Below are 16686 nucleotides of genomic sequence, written 5' to 3'. Positions count from 1 at the left end.
AGGACACGCACCCCAGCCGGGCAGCCTGCGAGTGTGCCTGGGGACGGGGAATGGCACAGGGAGCGCGGGGCTGCCTGCGGGCACCGCCGGGTCACACTCCTGCACGCCCGAGCCACGGCTCTGCAGAACTGGAAATGAACATTTTATGGTAAAATATGCAGAGCATGGGACAAAAGGAGAGAGCGTTTCTCGCATAATGAGACGCTGTCAGAGACGAGCTCCCCAGGAAACCAATTAAGAGGGCGCTTCGCGTGTGTCAGGCCAACACCGGGCAAAACCCCCTTTTCCCAGAGCGGATTCCAGCTCCCCACGCCCCCAGCACGGCCCTGTCCCGCAGGCCCTCGGGGCAGCCGGGAGCCCCACGCGTGTCACAGGCGGCGTGGGGCCGCTCACCCACTGCCGCGGGCATGTCCCGGAGCCCTCGGCAGCCGCACGCCCGCAGGGCCGAGCCCAGCACTGCCCCCGCCGATAGGGGCTCGCTGCGCTGCGCTCCGCGGGCGGGCCGGGGCAGCCCGGGCGGGACGCGGTGCCCGGAGTGGCCGCGGGAGCACCGCCCCGGCCCGCCCCGCCCCGCCGCCATGGCGCTGCGCTTCTCCGCCAACCTTTCATGGCTCTTCCCGGAGCTCCCGGCGCTGCCGGCGCGGCTGGAAGCGGCGGCGGCCGCCGGGTTCGGAGCGGTGGAGGCGGCTTGGCCGGCGGGCTGCCCGGCCCAGGAGCTGCGGGCCGCGGCAGAGCGGGCGCGAGTGCAGATCGCGCTCCTCAACACCCCCCCCGGTACGGCCGCGTCCCGCTGCTCCCCCCGTGCGTGGGCTAGCGAGGACCCTCCGCCGACCCTGCCGCTCTCTCCCAGGGGACCCGGAGGCGGGCGAGCTGGGGCTGGCGGCCGTGCCCGGGCGGCAGGCAGCCTTCCGACAGGGCCTGGAGGCGGCCGTGCACTACGCCAGGGCTGTGGGCTGCCGCAGGTAGGTGCGAGGCGGGACCCCCGCTCCGGCCGCGCTCCCGGCCCCGCGGCTGCCGGGGGGTGCCTCTGCTGTCCTCCTGCTCCAGCGCTGGGCCCGAGCAGAGCTGCCCTTTGCCCCGCGGTGCCCGCAGCATCTCCTGCTCGGCTGCGTCGGGACGGAGCCAGCTCGGGGCAGACCCCGCTTTGCGCGGCCGCGGCCTCAGCGTGCTCGGACCCAGAGCTGCCAGGCACGAGCCTGACCCTGCCCTTCGCAGCAGAGGCTCTTGTTCCCACCTCCACACAACAGTCCCCAGGATAATCCTCCCTTTTTCCTCCTCAACTGCACGAATCGTTTCCACCAGGACACCACAACAGTTGCTTTGTTGAGGCCACGCTGACTCCAGCACAGCAGAGACACCGTAAAAGATGCAATTAGCCTGGCACAGCTCCCTTCAGCAAACCAACTGGGCCCTTTTATTCCTCTTACTTTGCACCATTCGTTCCTGTTGCAACTCAGTCCAAAGCGCTGTGGAGGGCATGGGCCAGGCACGCTAGAGGCTGCCCAGCCCCATTAACACACTGGTTGCACATTGAAAAAGTTTTTGTTTCTGCTGTGTGCCTTCCCCCCTGAAGATGGCCTGGCATTTGAGCTTTTCATAGCAGGGCAGTCCAGCATGGGGCACTGTCCCCTCCCTGGTCACAGCCAGCAAGCAGTAACACCACACATGGGACAGGCCCCTGGCAGAAGCAGCATGCCAGATGCCCAACATGCTGCTTTGGGGCCCCGCCAAGGAGCAAGAGTCCAAGAAAGTTCCAGAGTCAGGGTGAAAGAGCTGAAGGCAGTTAACAAAAGAGAGAAGAAGCAAGGTCTGTGATTTGTCAGGCAAAAGGTTCAAAGTCATCTCTCTGTCTATTGAGGTGGGATAGTGCATATTTGTGTCCTGGCTGGCAGCTCGCTGGCTGCTGTTGTGCCTCCTGGAGGAGAGATGGCTCTTCTTACTCCCTTCTGTGTCTGCTCCCCAGCCTGGCCCCCTTTTCCATCAGCAGAGGAAGGTGTATTAGGTCAGGCCAGTTGCTGCCTGTGATAATCTTTCTGTGCCTGTAGGATTCATGTGATGGCTGGGCGGGTTCCCTTGGGCACAGACCGGGCTGCAGTGGCAGGTGAGATGGAAACCACCTTCATTGAGAATCTCAAATACACTGCTGACCTCCTGTCCCAGGTAAGTGGGGAATGGGTCCTCCTTTGTGTGTGCAGCTCTTAGGATACCCAAGATGGGGAATATCCCACCTGCCCGGCATGGGGAAGTTATGCTTCCTGCTGCAGAGCTGACAGGAGGCTCCGCAGGGTGACATTACTGTGTTACAGGAAGACATGATTGGACTGTTGGAGCCTATCAACAGCCGCATCACTGACCCTCGCTACTATCTCAACACCCCACACCAAGGTAAGCCAGACAACAAGAGTCTCCTTCAGAGGAGAAGGATCTCCAAAGTCTGAAAGGCAAGAGGTTGCCTCACAAGGAGGGAAATGCTGAAGGAGCACAGTTGATAAAGGGCGTACTGGGGTTTCTCTGCAAAGCTTCCACCCTGGAGGCGATGGTTTCTCATTTCTTGCCCCCCTTAGCTGCTGCCATCCTGGAGAAAGTGGGACGGCCCAACCTGAAGCTGCAGCTGGTGAGTCAGCATTGAAGCTATCCATGAGAGAAACTTGCACAGGTCCACAAAGAGTTCTGGTGGCCATGGGCTTGTTATATCCTCTTGGGGACACTGGACAGGGACCATAGCACAGCTGTCCTTAACTGCTCACTGCTGACCAGCTGCACCCTCCGTTTTACTCTTTCGCCCCCAGGACCTTTTTCACTGCCAGATCATGGATGGCAATTTGTCACGCAACCTGGAGACGTACTTCCCACTCATTGGTAACACCCTGTGCCCAGACCACTGGGGAGTGGCTTTGACAGGGCCTTCCTACTCCATGTTCTGCTGTAGCTGGCTGGGGGTGTGGGGCTGCTCTTGGGTCACCTTGTCTCATGCCAAAGAAGGCTGCAGGCAGGGCTGCCTTGGGCAGGGCCTCTCCCCTTCCCTCCCTAGGTCACATCCAGATTGCACAGGTGCCAGGGCGGCACGAGCCCGATAGCCCTGGGGAGTTGAACTTCCCCTACATCTTCGAGCTCCTGGAGTCCCTTGGCTACACTGGCTATGTGGGGTGCGAGTATGCTCCAAAGGGTGAGTGGCCTGCAGGTCTGAGCCCCACGGGCAGGGCCAAGCACAGACCAGCTGGCTGGGTACTGTGCAAAGACAGGCAGGTCCTGGGGGCACAGGTAGTGGTGTAATCCCTACCTGGGGATGAGGGCTCTGTCCTGAACAGAAGCTGCTGCAGCTGCAGCAGGAGACCTTGTCTGTCACTGCAGGAGACACCCTGGAAGGTCTGGGCTGGCTGCGATCCTACTGGGAAAGCCGAGGGCTGCAGCATGGTGGGACCAGCAAGGCAGCCAAGTAAAACGAGAAAACCATGAGAATAAAAGACAAAGCAATGGCTTAACAGAGGAGCACGTGTCTTCTCTAGGACTAGGGGAGTGTGGTGGGTGGGATGATTTCCCAGAATGAGGTTAGGAGCATCTATGTCATTGCCCTTACCGAGGCTTTACTGGGCCAGCCCAAGCTGTTGGACCCTCATCTACACAAGTACCACCTGTAGCATCTTCAATTTAGTGATGGCCCAGGCACCACTGTAGGTGACTTCAGGTACACAGAAAACTTTAACTTCCAGGCTGCATAGGTTTCCAGGGAGAGGTTTAAGTCTCCCCAATAAGGGGAGCATTCCAGCTGGTGCCTGAAGTTGTGGAAAGAACACTTTGGACTTCCAGGTACTAAAGCTCTCATGGCTGTTGCCAGTGCCCAGCACTGACTCTGCAGCAGGGCTGCAAGTGAAGCAAGCAGTCCCCTCCCAGGCTGTCTGATCCAAGGTAGTAGGCTGGGAGCTGCCTGCACATGGATACACAAGGCTGACTGCCTTGCTGCTCTTGCTCTGGAGCAAGTGTAAGATTTCAGAACAAACACAACCTATAGCCACAGCTGCTCTGCATCCTCCACAGGCAGCTTTCCACAGCCTACAGCAACAGAGCAGGGATCTGGTTCAGTTTATTTCACAGATAGATCAATACCTCAAATGTACACCTCCATAAAACCTTCCTGTGATCCAGTTCACCCTTCCTGTCCCATTCATGCTCTCCCAAGGAAAGCAAAAGGCCAGAAGCAGTTGTCCTCACTGCCCAGTCAGGCAGCCCTGCACTCAGGAGTCTTTCCTGTGCAGTGCTGCCCTATGCAGAAGATGGTGCCGTGCACGCTCCTCAGTGCCTTCCCAGCAGGCAGAACTCACCTACGCTTGCCAAAGCCACGTCCCTGAGAGTTGTTCTGCTTCAGCCAGGCTTCAGCAGCCAAGTTCCTGCCCTTGCTGTTTGGTTCAAGGCCATTCAGTATCAAGCCCACTGAAAACAGCACACAAGGGCCATACCAGCCAGCCAGTGAGGAGATGCACATCCCCAGGCTCCTGGGCCAGCAGCCACAGGTGCCACTGGCAGTGCTGCCTGCAGTGCCCACACACAGGTCCCCCAGAGAGCCACTCCTCCCCAGGTCACCATGGCACGGCCGTGCCGAGGTCGGAACAGGCGCTGCTCCAGGACGGGGTGCCGGTGCTAGAGCAGGCCTGTCCACAGGTTGAAGCAGGCAGTGTTGATCACTGACTCCAGGTGATGGTATGTGGACACAAGCTGTGGCAGAGGACTCTCGCTGTTCTGCGGCTGCACTGGGAACGGCTCCCGGAAAACCACAGTCAGGCTCTGCCAAGAGGGAGGAGAGGGTCAGGGGACAGGATGCAGACAAGCACTGTGCAATCCCTAGCCCTGGTGCGTGGACGTTTTTTTGGCAGTGTTAGGCAAACAGTGGGAGAAGTCCCAAAATGCCAGAGGCACTAAACTAGTCCCTCTTCCTGTAACAGAACCTCCTCCTAATTTTTCTGCTGGAAATTCGGTGCAAGAACTTGCCCACTCTGTCCCAGCTCTCATGCATCTGCAGTTACACTAATCCTGGCAGCAGCCACAGGAGAGGAGGGGATCCTACTGCCTCCACAATAACAGGCGCTTCCAGGGAAATTAGAGGGAAATTTCTTCTTCTAAGGGAAAGAGTAGGAGTGCAACAAATGGGGAAGGGAAGGAGATTAAATGTAATAACTGCAATCCTAAAAATAAATGCTGCCTGCTCTACTCTGACTAGTGACTGTACTGAAAAGGCAGGGCAAAGGCAGAGAGGAACAGGGAGCAGGGAGAGGTTGCAGGAGCTGAAGCAGAACAAAAATGTGACTCAGTGCACTCAGATCAGCGTCACGGAGGCAAGACGCAGGGACAGGATGTTCTCCAGAGTTGAAATGCAGCACATCCAGTAGCCAGGGTCCCTTACAAACTGGTAAAGCCAAGAGAAGAGCTGTGTAACTACAAAACAGCAATCGTACCACCATCATTTAGGAGGAGAAAGGAAGTTATTTGTGAGCCCAGCTCCAGCAGCACGCAAGGTTTCAGAGCAGAGTGGGGGAGACAGAACCATGAGGGAAATGCAGCTCAGTGTTACCAAAGTGATGTGCTAACACTAAAATTCACTTTGATAAGGCAATATTACTAGACAAAGGAATCATGGTACATCTTATCTGAGATTCAGGATGGATTTGATGTGGTGTCACATGGGAAATTTAGGTAAGCTGAAAAGATAGCAATTAAACTCAAAAATTATAAGATGAAAACATGGCAATGCTGAAAGGAGAAATGGAGAGAGGTTACAGATAGAGTTCCTTCAGGATAGGTTTTGGGACTCACGTTGCCTAGTACTTTAACAAGTCTGGTACAAAGATGAGAAGTATGCTGATAAAATTTGAGGCTAATACAAAAGACAATTGGGATAATGAAAAAAAAAAAAAAACCACCAAAACCCTGAGAGAGTTTTGAGAGGCCACAAGAATGGGATGAATGCTAAGCACAAAATACAATGCTATGAAAACAAAGGATTTCTGTTGCAAAATGAGAGTCACTGGGAGAGGGGATGGAGGTTCTGGGTTTATCATATCAATGACCACAAGGTGACACTATGATCATCAGGTGGCAGGAGGCACTGAGCAGCCTTTCAGCAAGCATGATCTCTTCTGTCTCCCCTACCTGCTTTTCAGATGGAGCATGATTTCTTTTATACAGCATCAGTTACTCTGCAGTCTCTGCAGAAGCCTTATTGTGGACTGAAGCATCTTGTAGATCCCCTGCTCTCACATGGAGCTGCATTCCCTGTGACCTATCCTGTACCCTGCCTGGGAGCACAACTGAAATCAAAGTATTTTTTCCCTCAAGTTCAGTGAAGACAAAGGCCCTTGCAGGTTTGCTAGGACCCTTCCTCTCTGCCCAGACAGGAGCAGCCCACAGCACTGGTGACCCGTCCCAGCCAGAGTCAGTATGATCTGACTTTGGACTGAATACAGAAGGACTGCTTAGCCTGGATAGAGAGACAGCTGAGAAAATGATCCAAAAGCAACCCTGTGAAGGAAAAGAGGATCAAGTGTTCACTCTTTTCTAATACACGAACAAAGGAACATCACATGGAAAGAACAGTAAGAGTTTCAAAAAAAAGCCAAGGAACTTCCCCTAGACTGCAGCTGCCTTACAGAGCTGCAAGTCAGGGGAAATCATGGGTGCCAGAAATTAACCAAAGGAAATTAAGCTGTGGAGGACTATTAAATACATGTAAAGGCCACTTCTAGCTCAGGATGGGCCTAAACTATAGATTTTCAGATGCTGGGACGGTATTTAGGAGAAGCATTACAAGCTTCTTGACCTGGTTGTGTTCTCAAGCACACCTGCCCTTGGCCACTGCTGGATCAATCTAGACAGATTCCTGGCCTGAGCCCACATAGCTGTTGTTCTGTTCCCAAGGACTCACCGTTTTTCCTGAATGAGAATCAAGAAACACAAGAACAAAGCAATCTGTGAACTTCTGGTTGAGCACAACCTGTCAGGAGAGTCACAGAGCATGTTAGAAAGGAGCCAGTACACAACCAGGACAAGGACACAGGGACAGGCTGCAGGTGGACAATGGGCTGTGTCTTACCAGATACTGGGTGCCGGTTTCAGCATTGTGGAAGTGCCGACAGCTCTGGGGAAAGCGGCTCAACAGCACCTTGATGAGGCTCTGGTACCAGGAGACTGTCATGGTGAGGAAGCATTCCTGAAGGCATAGAAAAGGCCTGATCTTCAGCCTCCCTCTAGCTATAGCACCAGCAGCCATAATGCTACAACAGCTTTCAGACCCCAAATCAGATGCAACCTTCACAGCCCACTGAGGATGCTGACTGAGGGCTGTTCACTCTCTATAGGCAGGTCCATGCAGTCTCCCCCTTCCCCTGCCAGTTAGGAGCTGTGTTCCTGCCTCTACCTTCCCACCAAGCAGGAAGAGATGTGCATTGCAGGCCCCTTCACCTGGCACCCCACTCCATCCCCAGAGCAGAACAGCAGCTGCTGTGCTGTGCCCCATCCCTGCTGCTCACCAGCTGGGGGTCGACATCTGCGATGGATTTCCCGTGCACGGCATCAAGCAGCTCCTCCAGCTCCACCAGCGAGAGCTTGCCCAGCTTCAGCTTGTCAGAAGCCAGAGGCTCCAGAAGGAAGAGGCGCTTCCAGAGGTTGTCCCTGCGGCAGTGGCACTTGGCCAGCTGCACCATGCTGCTGAGCTGCTTCTGGGCTGAGGCCACCTCAGAGGCCAGCAGGGGGAAGAGCGGAGAGGTGTAGAAGAGCCCTGGCCCCAGTTTGACCTGCGTGCCCCCCGCATAGAACTCGCCGCTGTCCTCCACATCCTGCCACAGCTCCCGCTCTGCCGACAGCTGCTGGCCCAGGCTTGGCTCTGGCTCCGCTGCCTCCCAGGCCGCCCGGCCCACCATGGGCTCCAGCACCTCCCGCTGCAGGCGCGGCAGCTTCTTGAAGCGGCGCATGTCGGCCGTGAGCCGCGGAAACAGCTCCCGCTGGCTCGTCATGATGACATAGAAACGCAACCTGGGAGCAAGGAGACACTGTGAGCTGGGGAAGGGCTGCTCCCCTCTCAGCTGCACTGCTAATGAACCACAGGCCCCTCTGTCCCCGTCAGAAACAATGCTTCTTTGCCCAGGTTCCCACAGTGATCCTCCCCAGACACCACCAACTCTGCCTGTGCTATTCCACACAGAACCAGTCCCTCCCAGAGCCCTCCTCCCCAGCCAGGAAGCTTTGCTGTCCCTGGCCCCCAGTGCTCACCGGAGCATGCGTCTCTCTGCCTCGCTCTGCTCCTCAAACGGTGCAGCACTGTGGCAAACCAGGAGGGACACATCGAAGTCATCGTGGTGACGCAGACCTTCAGAATCCTTGTAGGAGCCCGAGCTGGGATAAAAAAGCACATCAGTATGAAGGAAGCCTCACTTTGTTCTCTGATCACAACAGAACTGTCGGACACGGGGAGTTCCACACAGCAGGAGTGCTCAGAAGTGCCATGGGAAATGTCAAATGCAGCTGCACACATACACACCACTATTGGCCATCTCAGAAGGACTGGCCAGAACTGCTGTCTGGCACTGTATAGAACAATCAGCTTTGCTGGCACCTTAGGGCAGTGTCCCCAGGACTGGCAGGTTGCCACCAATCTCCAGCAGCTCGAGGAACTTGCAGCAGATGCACTCACCTGTTCCAAATAGAGACCAGTGCATATTCATTCTGCTCTGTGCCTGGTGTTCCCTTCTTGCTGTCGTTGCCCGTGGCCGGTCGGGCCATGCGCAGGGGTTTCATGTGGTAGGTGTTGGCGTGGTCAGCAATGTAGTTGTACAGCTGGTGTGCAGTGATCATGTTGGTGGGCAGGGCCAGCGTGCCTAGTGGAAAAATACATTGCTATCACAGGAGACACTCTGTGCCTCTTACCTGGGCAGAGCAGTGTCCTCCCATCTACTCCAGGAGACAGAGCAACCAACCTGCCCCTTCCACAACAGGGCAACAAGGACCTTCCTTGGAGCTCAGACCCTCCCATCACCCTCACCCTGTCATCTCCCTGAATACTCCAAAGGTCAGGAAGGTTTATTTGCAAAGGACTTTTGCCAAGTTATGTGCTGGTGATCAATCCCAGACTGATCATATATTGATCTACGTACCTTGGAAAACGTGATTACGGCCAAACTTGGGGATGTCAGAGTGATGGGCAATGAAATCCTCCAGGAAGCTGGTGAGATGGTAGCCTTGGCGCAGAGCCATGTGGGAGCCCAGCAGGTACTGGTGGACTATGCGCAGGTGGAAGTCGTAGCTGAACGAGTGCACGTGCATGAGGTCCCGCACCTTGTCACACTCCTCCGTGAAGAGCATAGACAGCTGTGGGGGGACACGGAGTCAAGGCAGGAGTGTTACCAGACACCTCACACCCTCCTGCAAAGCCCTGCTGACAAGGCATGGCTCAGCCAGTGCAGCTGCCCCAGTATCAGAGCAGCCTCATAATACTGTCCCATGCACGTGCAAGCTTTCCAGGAACGAATGGCTCAGCAAATCTGCAGACAAGATCCTGGAAGGCTCTAAGCTTAGGAGAGACACTCCTGGCATATCTAAGATCCAGCCTTGCTACAGAGCTCTCTTGGAAAGGACAGTATGGTCATGCATGCCTCCTGTCTCAGACAGCCTGGGGCTGGCCAGCCTCTACACAGACATACAGTGCCCTTGGGAACACACAGGAGACACCCTGACCCTACAAAGGAGAAGGGAGCAAGCAGCCCCAGAGTGTTGTAGAGCAAGGCACAGAGGTATAAAGGAACCTTTCCGGTGCAGAAAGTAATATCCTCTAGCAAAGGGCAGGAATCATGTTCACAGATCCCTGTTCCCATTCCACTTCCTTCTTGTTCCAAGGGAAGCAGAGAGCCATGCACTGACTTTCCTTGGAGCAGGCATCTTTGCCAGAATTGCTCCTATTCCTCCCCAGTCTGCTCTGTCTTGCTCCCCAAGCTAGGACAAGAGTCATCCTCTTGCCAAACCTCCCACCCCCTTTCACTGCACTCCAGCTCTGCTCAAGCAGCGCCATGGAGGGCACGTGGCTGCAGAAGGCTCTGTGAAGCTCTGCTTTTCCATGAGGAGGGAGCAGAGGTCTACAGAACTTGCTATGCCTGAAATGCCCACTATGTCCCAGAGATCACTCTTCCCCACGAAGCATCCCCTGATGAGCAGCAGCTGTGCCTGCAGAGCCATTACCTGCGAGTTCACGGACTGGCCCATGGGGATGCGCGAGCACTCCAGCGCGTACTGCTTCACACAGAAATAACAGCCCTGGAGGAGAGAGCACGTGAGCACAGCACAGCCTTGCGCCCCTCCAGGGAAGGAGCACAGCCCTCACGCTTCACACCTGGCCTAGGGCCCAGACACTCCCATCCCACGCTCTGTATCACCTCTTGTCTGAACCAAGCCAGACCAGCTAACGTGGCTGAGCACAGAGCACCCTAACTGGTGCTGAGCTCTTCATTGTCATTCCTCCAGGCAACTCTTACTGCTCTGAGTCCCGCAGAATCATCTCCAGCTGATCCCAATCTTGCAGGACCATGAAAGAAGTGGGCCACGACAAATGAAGAATCACATGTCCATGCTGCACTTCTCATCATTCCCTTTGTCATCTCTGAACACTATCTTTGAAGATACCCTAGAGATCATACTTTGTTTCTTGTGCTTTCTTACCTGGAAGGCCAACTCCATGAGCACAATCCCACCTGGAAGAGCTCTCTGTAGATGGTAGGTGGCAACAGCAGGGCTTGTGCTCTGGGAAGAGAAGGACAAAGCTGAAGAGGTTCTCTGGCTCACAGGGGTGTGAAGCTGCCACAATGCTCTGTGGCAGAGGTGGAAAAAGAGAGGCCTCATCAACTGAGCAATCTCACTGGAGAGAAGAAAGGAGATGGCAGAGCTGACAGTGAAAAGAATCCTAACAAACCTAATAAACAGCCTTTGAGAGAACACACCAGGCACATCAATCCCTTCACCTCCTGCATGCTCAAGACAAGGTGTCTCTAGAGTGTAGGACACTGAGCCAAGGAACGATAGTCCACGGAACCTCACTCCCTGCTGTGGTGTTCCCAGACCATTGTGCCTGCCTGATACAGCAGCTATCAGAGACATCCTGTCTCAATTCAGAGTTTAGCTGACAGCAAATTCATTTGCTCCCTCTTAACTTGCTCAGCAGATTGCTCTCTTCTTGTTTTATCTACAAGGCGTTGTCTTACCCACAGTCCTGCACCAAGATCAGCCAAAGGCAGATGCCAAGAAAGTATCAGAAAAGGGTGAGTAAATGCTCCATGCAACCATCATCCCAGGGTGATTCCACAAGCCATAGGTAGTTTCTACTTAGCTAGAGACTCTAGTGGATTCCTCTCCCAGGTACTCACTTATTCAGTCTTGTAAGCTCATGTTCACAAAACTCACGTGTTCACAAAATCTTTTGTGTTCACAAAACCTGCTGCTCAAAGAAACACTCTCCTTAGTTTTAAAACTGGCTCCAAATACTTTCAGTTAATGGTCTTTAGGCGTTGTATTCAATAAGACAGGAAAGGGTCAATCTCTTTCCAGTTTAGCTGCAATATTGTAGAGCTCTGACTTGTTCCTCCCTAGCTACCACTTCTTTATACATGAGGAACCTCAGCCTGCTCTCAGAGTAGAGCCATTCCAGGCTTATCTTCTCCAACCTCTTTAACTTCTGCATTCATTTCACTCTAACTAAAGATCCTTCTGCCCTAGAGTTGCCCTTAAGCATAGATGCTGAAGGTTCTCTGACAGGCAATACTTCAGAATCTCACCCAAAAGCAGATCCTTGCCCTAGGTCATCCTATTCCTCTTTTGACCAGCTCCAAGCTGTTACCAGTCTTTTGATTATTTGACCTGGTTCCACCCAATGCCAGGAAAGGGCTCTGAGGCCTGTAGGAGGACACGCAGGAGGGCAAGGAGATCTCATCCCATTCAAACTCTCAGAGATGCTGCTGCTCTAGACATGCTTACTCTGCCCTCCCACTTCCTTTCTGCCTGAAACAACTTCAAAAGCCAACCAGAACCGGCCCAGTCCACAGCCTGACCTCCATCCCAGTTCCACTCTTGTAACAGAAATGCACTCACCTTTGGACTTCCCTCTGGTTTCGGCTTTGTGTAGGAAAAGGACCCTCTACCCTCCACTCCCATTGCTGCCAGAGCTCGGATCCGGCTTGTGCTACTGGAAATGAGAGCAGGAACAGCCTTGAGCAGGGAGCCAAGCCCTATTGTGCCAAACCAGGGCACAGCTCAGTGTGCTGGCTCTTCCCAAACACCAGGGCTCCCAGCACATCACTGACCTGCGAGTGGTAGGTGACGGTGGCCGCACCTGGACCAGAATGAAGCCCATGCTCTGCAGGTACTGGATGTACTGCTGCAGGAAGGCATTGCACATCTCCTGCAGCCAGGGCTCCTCCTTCCCCTTGCAGGGCAGTGCATCTGCCGAGTCACAGCTGTGGCTGCGGTCCCTCCCCGACGCCGTGGAGTCATTGGAGCGGTGCCGCTTCTGCAGGAGAGAGTAAATTCCTGAGGAGAACTGCTGTGACTGGCCCCAGCAGGGGACACCAGGTACACTGGCTGAGCAAAAGGTAGAGATCTCTCTCTGCCAGAGAGCACTAACATCTGGTTGTCCAAGCACTGTCTCAGTGCATGCACCAAAATGCAAGATCCAAGATCTACCCAGCCATGCACTGACCTAGCAGTGCTGCAATAACCTGCAGGAACCTGCTGCTTCCCCCAGAACATCTCCCTCCCCCAGAACAGCTTCCACAAAGTGTTAGTGGCTCACAACTGGCTCATGCAGAGCCCAGAGCTTCAGCTCCTATTACCATGGTAAGAGTCCAATCCCCTTATGAATCCTGCTGACTTCTCAGGATTTCCTAGCAGTTCAGTAGCACTGAAAAGGAACAGTGTTTCCTTCTAAGCACTCAGGTCTCCTTTTGATGTCTTGAATACTCCTTTTCTATGTGCTGAGAGACTAAGGTTTCTTTTTTTGATCTCTCTACTTTAAGCCTGCAGTTCTGTTACATGTTTCTATCTGGCTTTCTGCCTATCTGGTCCACCAACCACAAGAGATGTCTCTTTACCTGGCATCTCTCCAGCTACTCTCTGACCTTCTCAAAGTCTCTCCAGTTCAGTGCCTTTGCCACAAGATGTCTGGTCTCACACTAACTGGCCATACAAATACATTAATACACAAGTATTTTAGAAATTTATTAGAATATTACCCATTACACTAACACCTCTTTCTGATGTACTCTAACCAGTGGCTGCTGCACCCAACTGTTCACAAATTGCAGAAACCACTGACATGTGTGCTCTGTACAGGCTCTGCAGTGAGTGTACAATACAAGAGGGTTCAAATTTCTCTCCACATTGTGCTATTTTACTGTGAACCAGGTCCCAGCTCCCACAAAAGCTCTCATTTCACAGGCTACTCAGGTGCCTTTTGAGTTCCTTGCATTCTTTTTCCAGATTCTGACCAATCTGAACAGCCCTCCAGCACTGCAAAGCCTGGCAACTCATACATCCCAGCAAAAGACCTGGAGGTACAGAAACCAATACAGCACCTTGAAACCCCTGCTGCAAGGCTCTTCAAATCCAATAACCAATTTCCCTTTTCCTCTGTTCCAAAAACAAAGTGAAATTTTCATTCTGTGATGATACTTTCCCTTTCATCTGTGAGTGTTCAATTTCTGTAGCAACTTCTGCTTAAAGATTGTCAAAATCCTTTTGACATTCTGATAAATTACAACAGCCTGTTCTTTCCTTCTGACACACATACAGAGTGTGAACAGCCAGTACAGGATCTGCACTGGTTAGTCTGTCAGGCTGCAACCTGCTCAGGATTCAGCTGGTTTGCCTTCAGTTGTTTTGGCTATTTGTTGGGTCCAGAAAAGGCTCACCAGGTCTGGCTGCTGAATGCATAAGGGAAGTTTTGCTTCCTTAACAGACCAGCACCAGACAGTGCCCTTGATGGCTTCTCCAGACTCAGCCCTGAATTCCCTGAGTAGAAAAGGAAATCAATCTTCTCCAGGGATAATGTAGCTGCAGGAGAAAAGCTTTGAGGACCCAAGGATTTTCTCAGTTTCCAATTTACAGCATTCAAATCCATCCTGTATTTTAGGAGTGAGGCCAGAGCAGCCCTGTCTTAGGAAAGACAGCTCCTTTGTCCCTGTGCACAAAGCCTGACCCCACTGGAGCTTGCTGACACTCACCTTCCCCTCGACCTTGCCCAGCTGGTCAGTCTGGATTTGCTGCCGGAAGGCTGGGTCAAAGAGCAAGGGGGTGGCACAGTAGTGAACCAGGCGTGAGGATTGCTTCAGAGTCTCCAGGTCTGCCAGCTGCACAACATGAGAGGAGCACAGTTACAGCACACACCCCTCACCGAGGCTGGGAATGAGCTCTCCATGACACTGCAATGCTGCTCACATGGAGATAACCGGGCCAATCCCCCGCTTTACAGCCTTTTCAGTGCTGGGCAGTGAGGCCCCATGCCCAAACATGGTTCAGAGCCCTGCAATCCCAAAAGTTCAAGCAGACACCACTGCTCCACTGCCTAGCACCATCCCCACCACACACCCTGCTTGGAGCTGCAGTGCTCCCCTTTGATGGTGTTCCCAGTGTGCTGTAAGAAGGCCCAGCCCACCACCTGTCCAGGCTGCACTCACACTGATAGGCATGTTGGACTGAGCTGATCTCTGCTGCCAGGTGACAAAGAGGTTTTCAATCTTCATCTGTTTCTCCAGTTCTGAAGGAAAGAGAGCAGGCACAAGAGCATCAAGCCACAAGTATTGCTACTCTCCTTCACTCCCATCCTGAACAGGCCATAACCCATTCCCACAGAGAACTGTCCCCTGACAAAACTCTTGTTCTGCTCTGATCTCCTTTTCCAGAAGTGAGATTATTAGGCAGGCTCCCATGCTATCAGCCCCCGATCAGCTTTACCTTTCCTCTCCATGCTCTTGATTTCCAGGAACTGGGCCCCATGCCGAGCCACAGGGTCAAAAGGTCCCATGTCAGGCCCGTGGGATAAGCGCCTGATGGTGGTGACATCCCGCAGGGCTTCATCAAAGGGCACCACGTCAGGGTGGAAGTGCAGGGGCGGGAGGCTGCGGGCAGAGCTGCCCAGCCGGCCTTGCTCCTTGCTGGGTGGGGGACACGGGCTCCGGATCAGCGCATCCACCTCCAAAGTGGAGTTCAGGAAAGGATTTGGCTCCTAAGCAAACAGACACAGCCATTAAAGCCTCCTTGCTGCCAGCCCTGGAGCAAGAACCCCCAGAGTAAATCCAATTGTGGCCATCTGCTGAGATCTGTGTTAGCCTTTTCACTACCAGTTCCAAAAGGAGCACACCTGGGCCCACCACGACTCTAATGTGAAGTGGGGAGCCCATTCCTCAGCCTCCACCCTAAGTAATTCAGTCACCAATAAGTGCTGCCAGCAGAAGGACCTGGCTTCTCTTATCACCTGTCTCCAAAAGCAGGGCAACAGTTTGGCTGGAAATGGTCAAGTTGGACATGTGAATGTCTGGGGATGCCCTGCCAATCAGGACACAAAAGGTGCTTGCAAGCTTCCTCAGACCCCCAGACTGCCCAGGCCCTTCCTGAAGAAGAAAGGACTGCCCTGCCTGGAGTGGGGCCCTACCTGCTTGCTGTCCTCATGCCAGGGCGTGTCCATGAAGCAGTGGTGGTGGAACAGTCCCAGCTTCTGGCTGATCAGGCAGTGCACGATGTGGGACCGGGCATTCTGCCACTGCAGCAGGCGTGTCAGGGAGCAGTTCAAGTTGGCCCCCAGGTCTGGGGACCAGTTGTAAGTGTAGAGGGTCAGCTGGAGAGGGAGGAAGGGGAGGAAGACTTAAGGCCATGCTCAGAGAGAGCCTGCATGGTGGCTCAGGCTGCCCCAGGTGCTCTGGTGGTACTTGCTGCAGCTGCAGCCAGTTTCAGATAACAGGCTGGAACAGGGAGAATAGCAAGAGCTCAGTTACAGTCCCCTGTTAACAGCCACAGCCATTACTACCTTTTTGTCAATGATCTCCATGAAGAGGAACCTTTGTCGGGGCACCAGGTCTCGACCAACAAGGCTGGGATCAGAGCCTCTCTCTGCTGAGCTGAATTCCATGGCCTCAAAGCGCTGGAGCCCTTTGTGAACTGGAAGAAGCCACAATTATGACCTTTGGTACTGGTTCATCCCATACTTTTATGTCCCACCATGCCATTAAGATGTCATGACAGGATGTTTTGCCACAGTACTGTCAGCTCATCTTGAAATAAACTGTCACAAGCACATTCAAGAGTACAGTCTCAGAGGGCAAAACCAGACAACCCAGTGCCCACCTCTGGGCACAAGCAGTCTGTCCCAGTAAGGAGGGGACCCCTGTTCATTGACGTCCCCCCACAAAAGATCCCAGCACAGTCCCAGGGACCACAGCCAGGCACTCACCCTGTTCTGTGCTGCAACGCCACTGCTGGAAGTTGCGTCCCAGCAGGATGAAGTGTCTGATGACTCCAGGGCAAGGGCTGGTATTCTGACCAGACTTATAGGGCAGGAAGGCGGTGCCCCGATGGTAGCTGCAAAGAAAAGCCCCAGAGGTGGCTGCCAAGTAGAGCTGTGCAGTAGAAGTACAGCTGATCAACACCTGCTGGTGCTAAACAGCCACCTGT

The 16686-nt window shown here is 53.9% G+C and overlaps 2 protein-coding genes across 8 annotated transcripts in view; one reads left to right on the top strand and one right to left on the bottom strand.

Annotated features, from left to right (window-relative positions):
* The first annotated feature begins 566 nt into the window (after positions 1–566).
* HYI (hydroxypyruvate isomerase (putative)) lies at positions 567–3481 on the top strand. The gene is made up of 8 exons (XM_064719740.1): positions 567–774; positions 851–962; positions 2046–2160; positions 2307–2385; positions 2565–2614; positions 2790–2859; positions 3032–3166; positions 3352–3481. Exons 1-8 carry the CDS (start codon positions 579–581, stop codon positions 3438–3440), a joined length of 846 nt encoding a protein of 281 aa, XP_064575810.1. The 5' UTR covers positions 567–578; the 3' UTR covers positions 3441–3481.
* Positions 3482–4063: 582 nt separating this feature from the next.
* SZT2 (SZT2 subunit of KICSTOR complex) overlaps positions 4064–16686 on the bottom strand; it is a 52862-nt gene continuing 40239 nt past the window's right edge. For 4 of the 7 annotated variants that reach the window (XM_064719726.1, XM_064719729.1, XM_064719727.1 and 1 more), the window contains 17 exons: positions 16466–16593; positions 16043–16173; positions 15671–15853; positions 14974–15244; positions 14697–14776; positions 14244–14369; positions 12327–12532; positions 12115–12208; positions 10693–10773; positions 10216–10290; positions 9138–9351; positions 8678–8861; positions 8257–8379; positions 7518–8019; positions 7082–7198; positions 6914–6982; positions 4064–4779 (listed from right to left, as the gene is read on the bottom strand). In XM_064719726.1, coding sequence (XP_064575796.1) covers positions 4636–4779; positions 6914–6982; positions 7082–7198; positions 7518–8019; positions 8257–8379; positions 8678–8861; positions 9138–9351; positions 10216–10290; positions 10693–10773; positions 12115–12208; positions 12327–12532; positions 14244–14369; positions 14697–14776; positions 14974–15244; positions 15671–15853; positions 16043–16173; positions 16466–16593 — 2728 coding nt within the window. In that variant the 3' untranslated portion in view covers positions 4064–4635. The remainder of the gene's footprint in view (positions 4780–6913; positions 6983–7081; positions 7199–7517; positions 8020–8256; positions 8380–8677; positions 8862–9137; positions 9352–10215; positions 10291–10692; positions 10774–12114; positions 12209–12326; positions 12533–14243; positions 14370–14696; positions 14777–14973; positions 15245–15670; positions 15854–16042; positions 16174–16465; positions 16594–16686) is intronic. The other 3 variants (XM_064719730.1, XM_064719733.1, XM_064719732.1) reach the window with 1 other exon arrangement.

The sequence above is a fragment of the Zonotrichia leucophrys genome, chromosome 8 (genome assembly GCF_028769735.1).
Source record: "Zonotrichia leucophrys gambelii isolate GWCS_2022_RI chromosome 8, RI_Zleu_2.0, whole genome shotgun sequence".
Classification (NCBI taxonomy): Eukaryota; Metazoa; Chordata; class Aves; order Passeriformes; family Passerellidae; genus Zonotrichia; species Zonotrichia leucophrys.
This window is presented reverse-complemented; position numbering and strand designations above follow the sequence as displayed.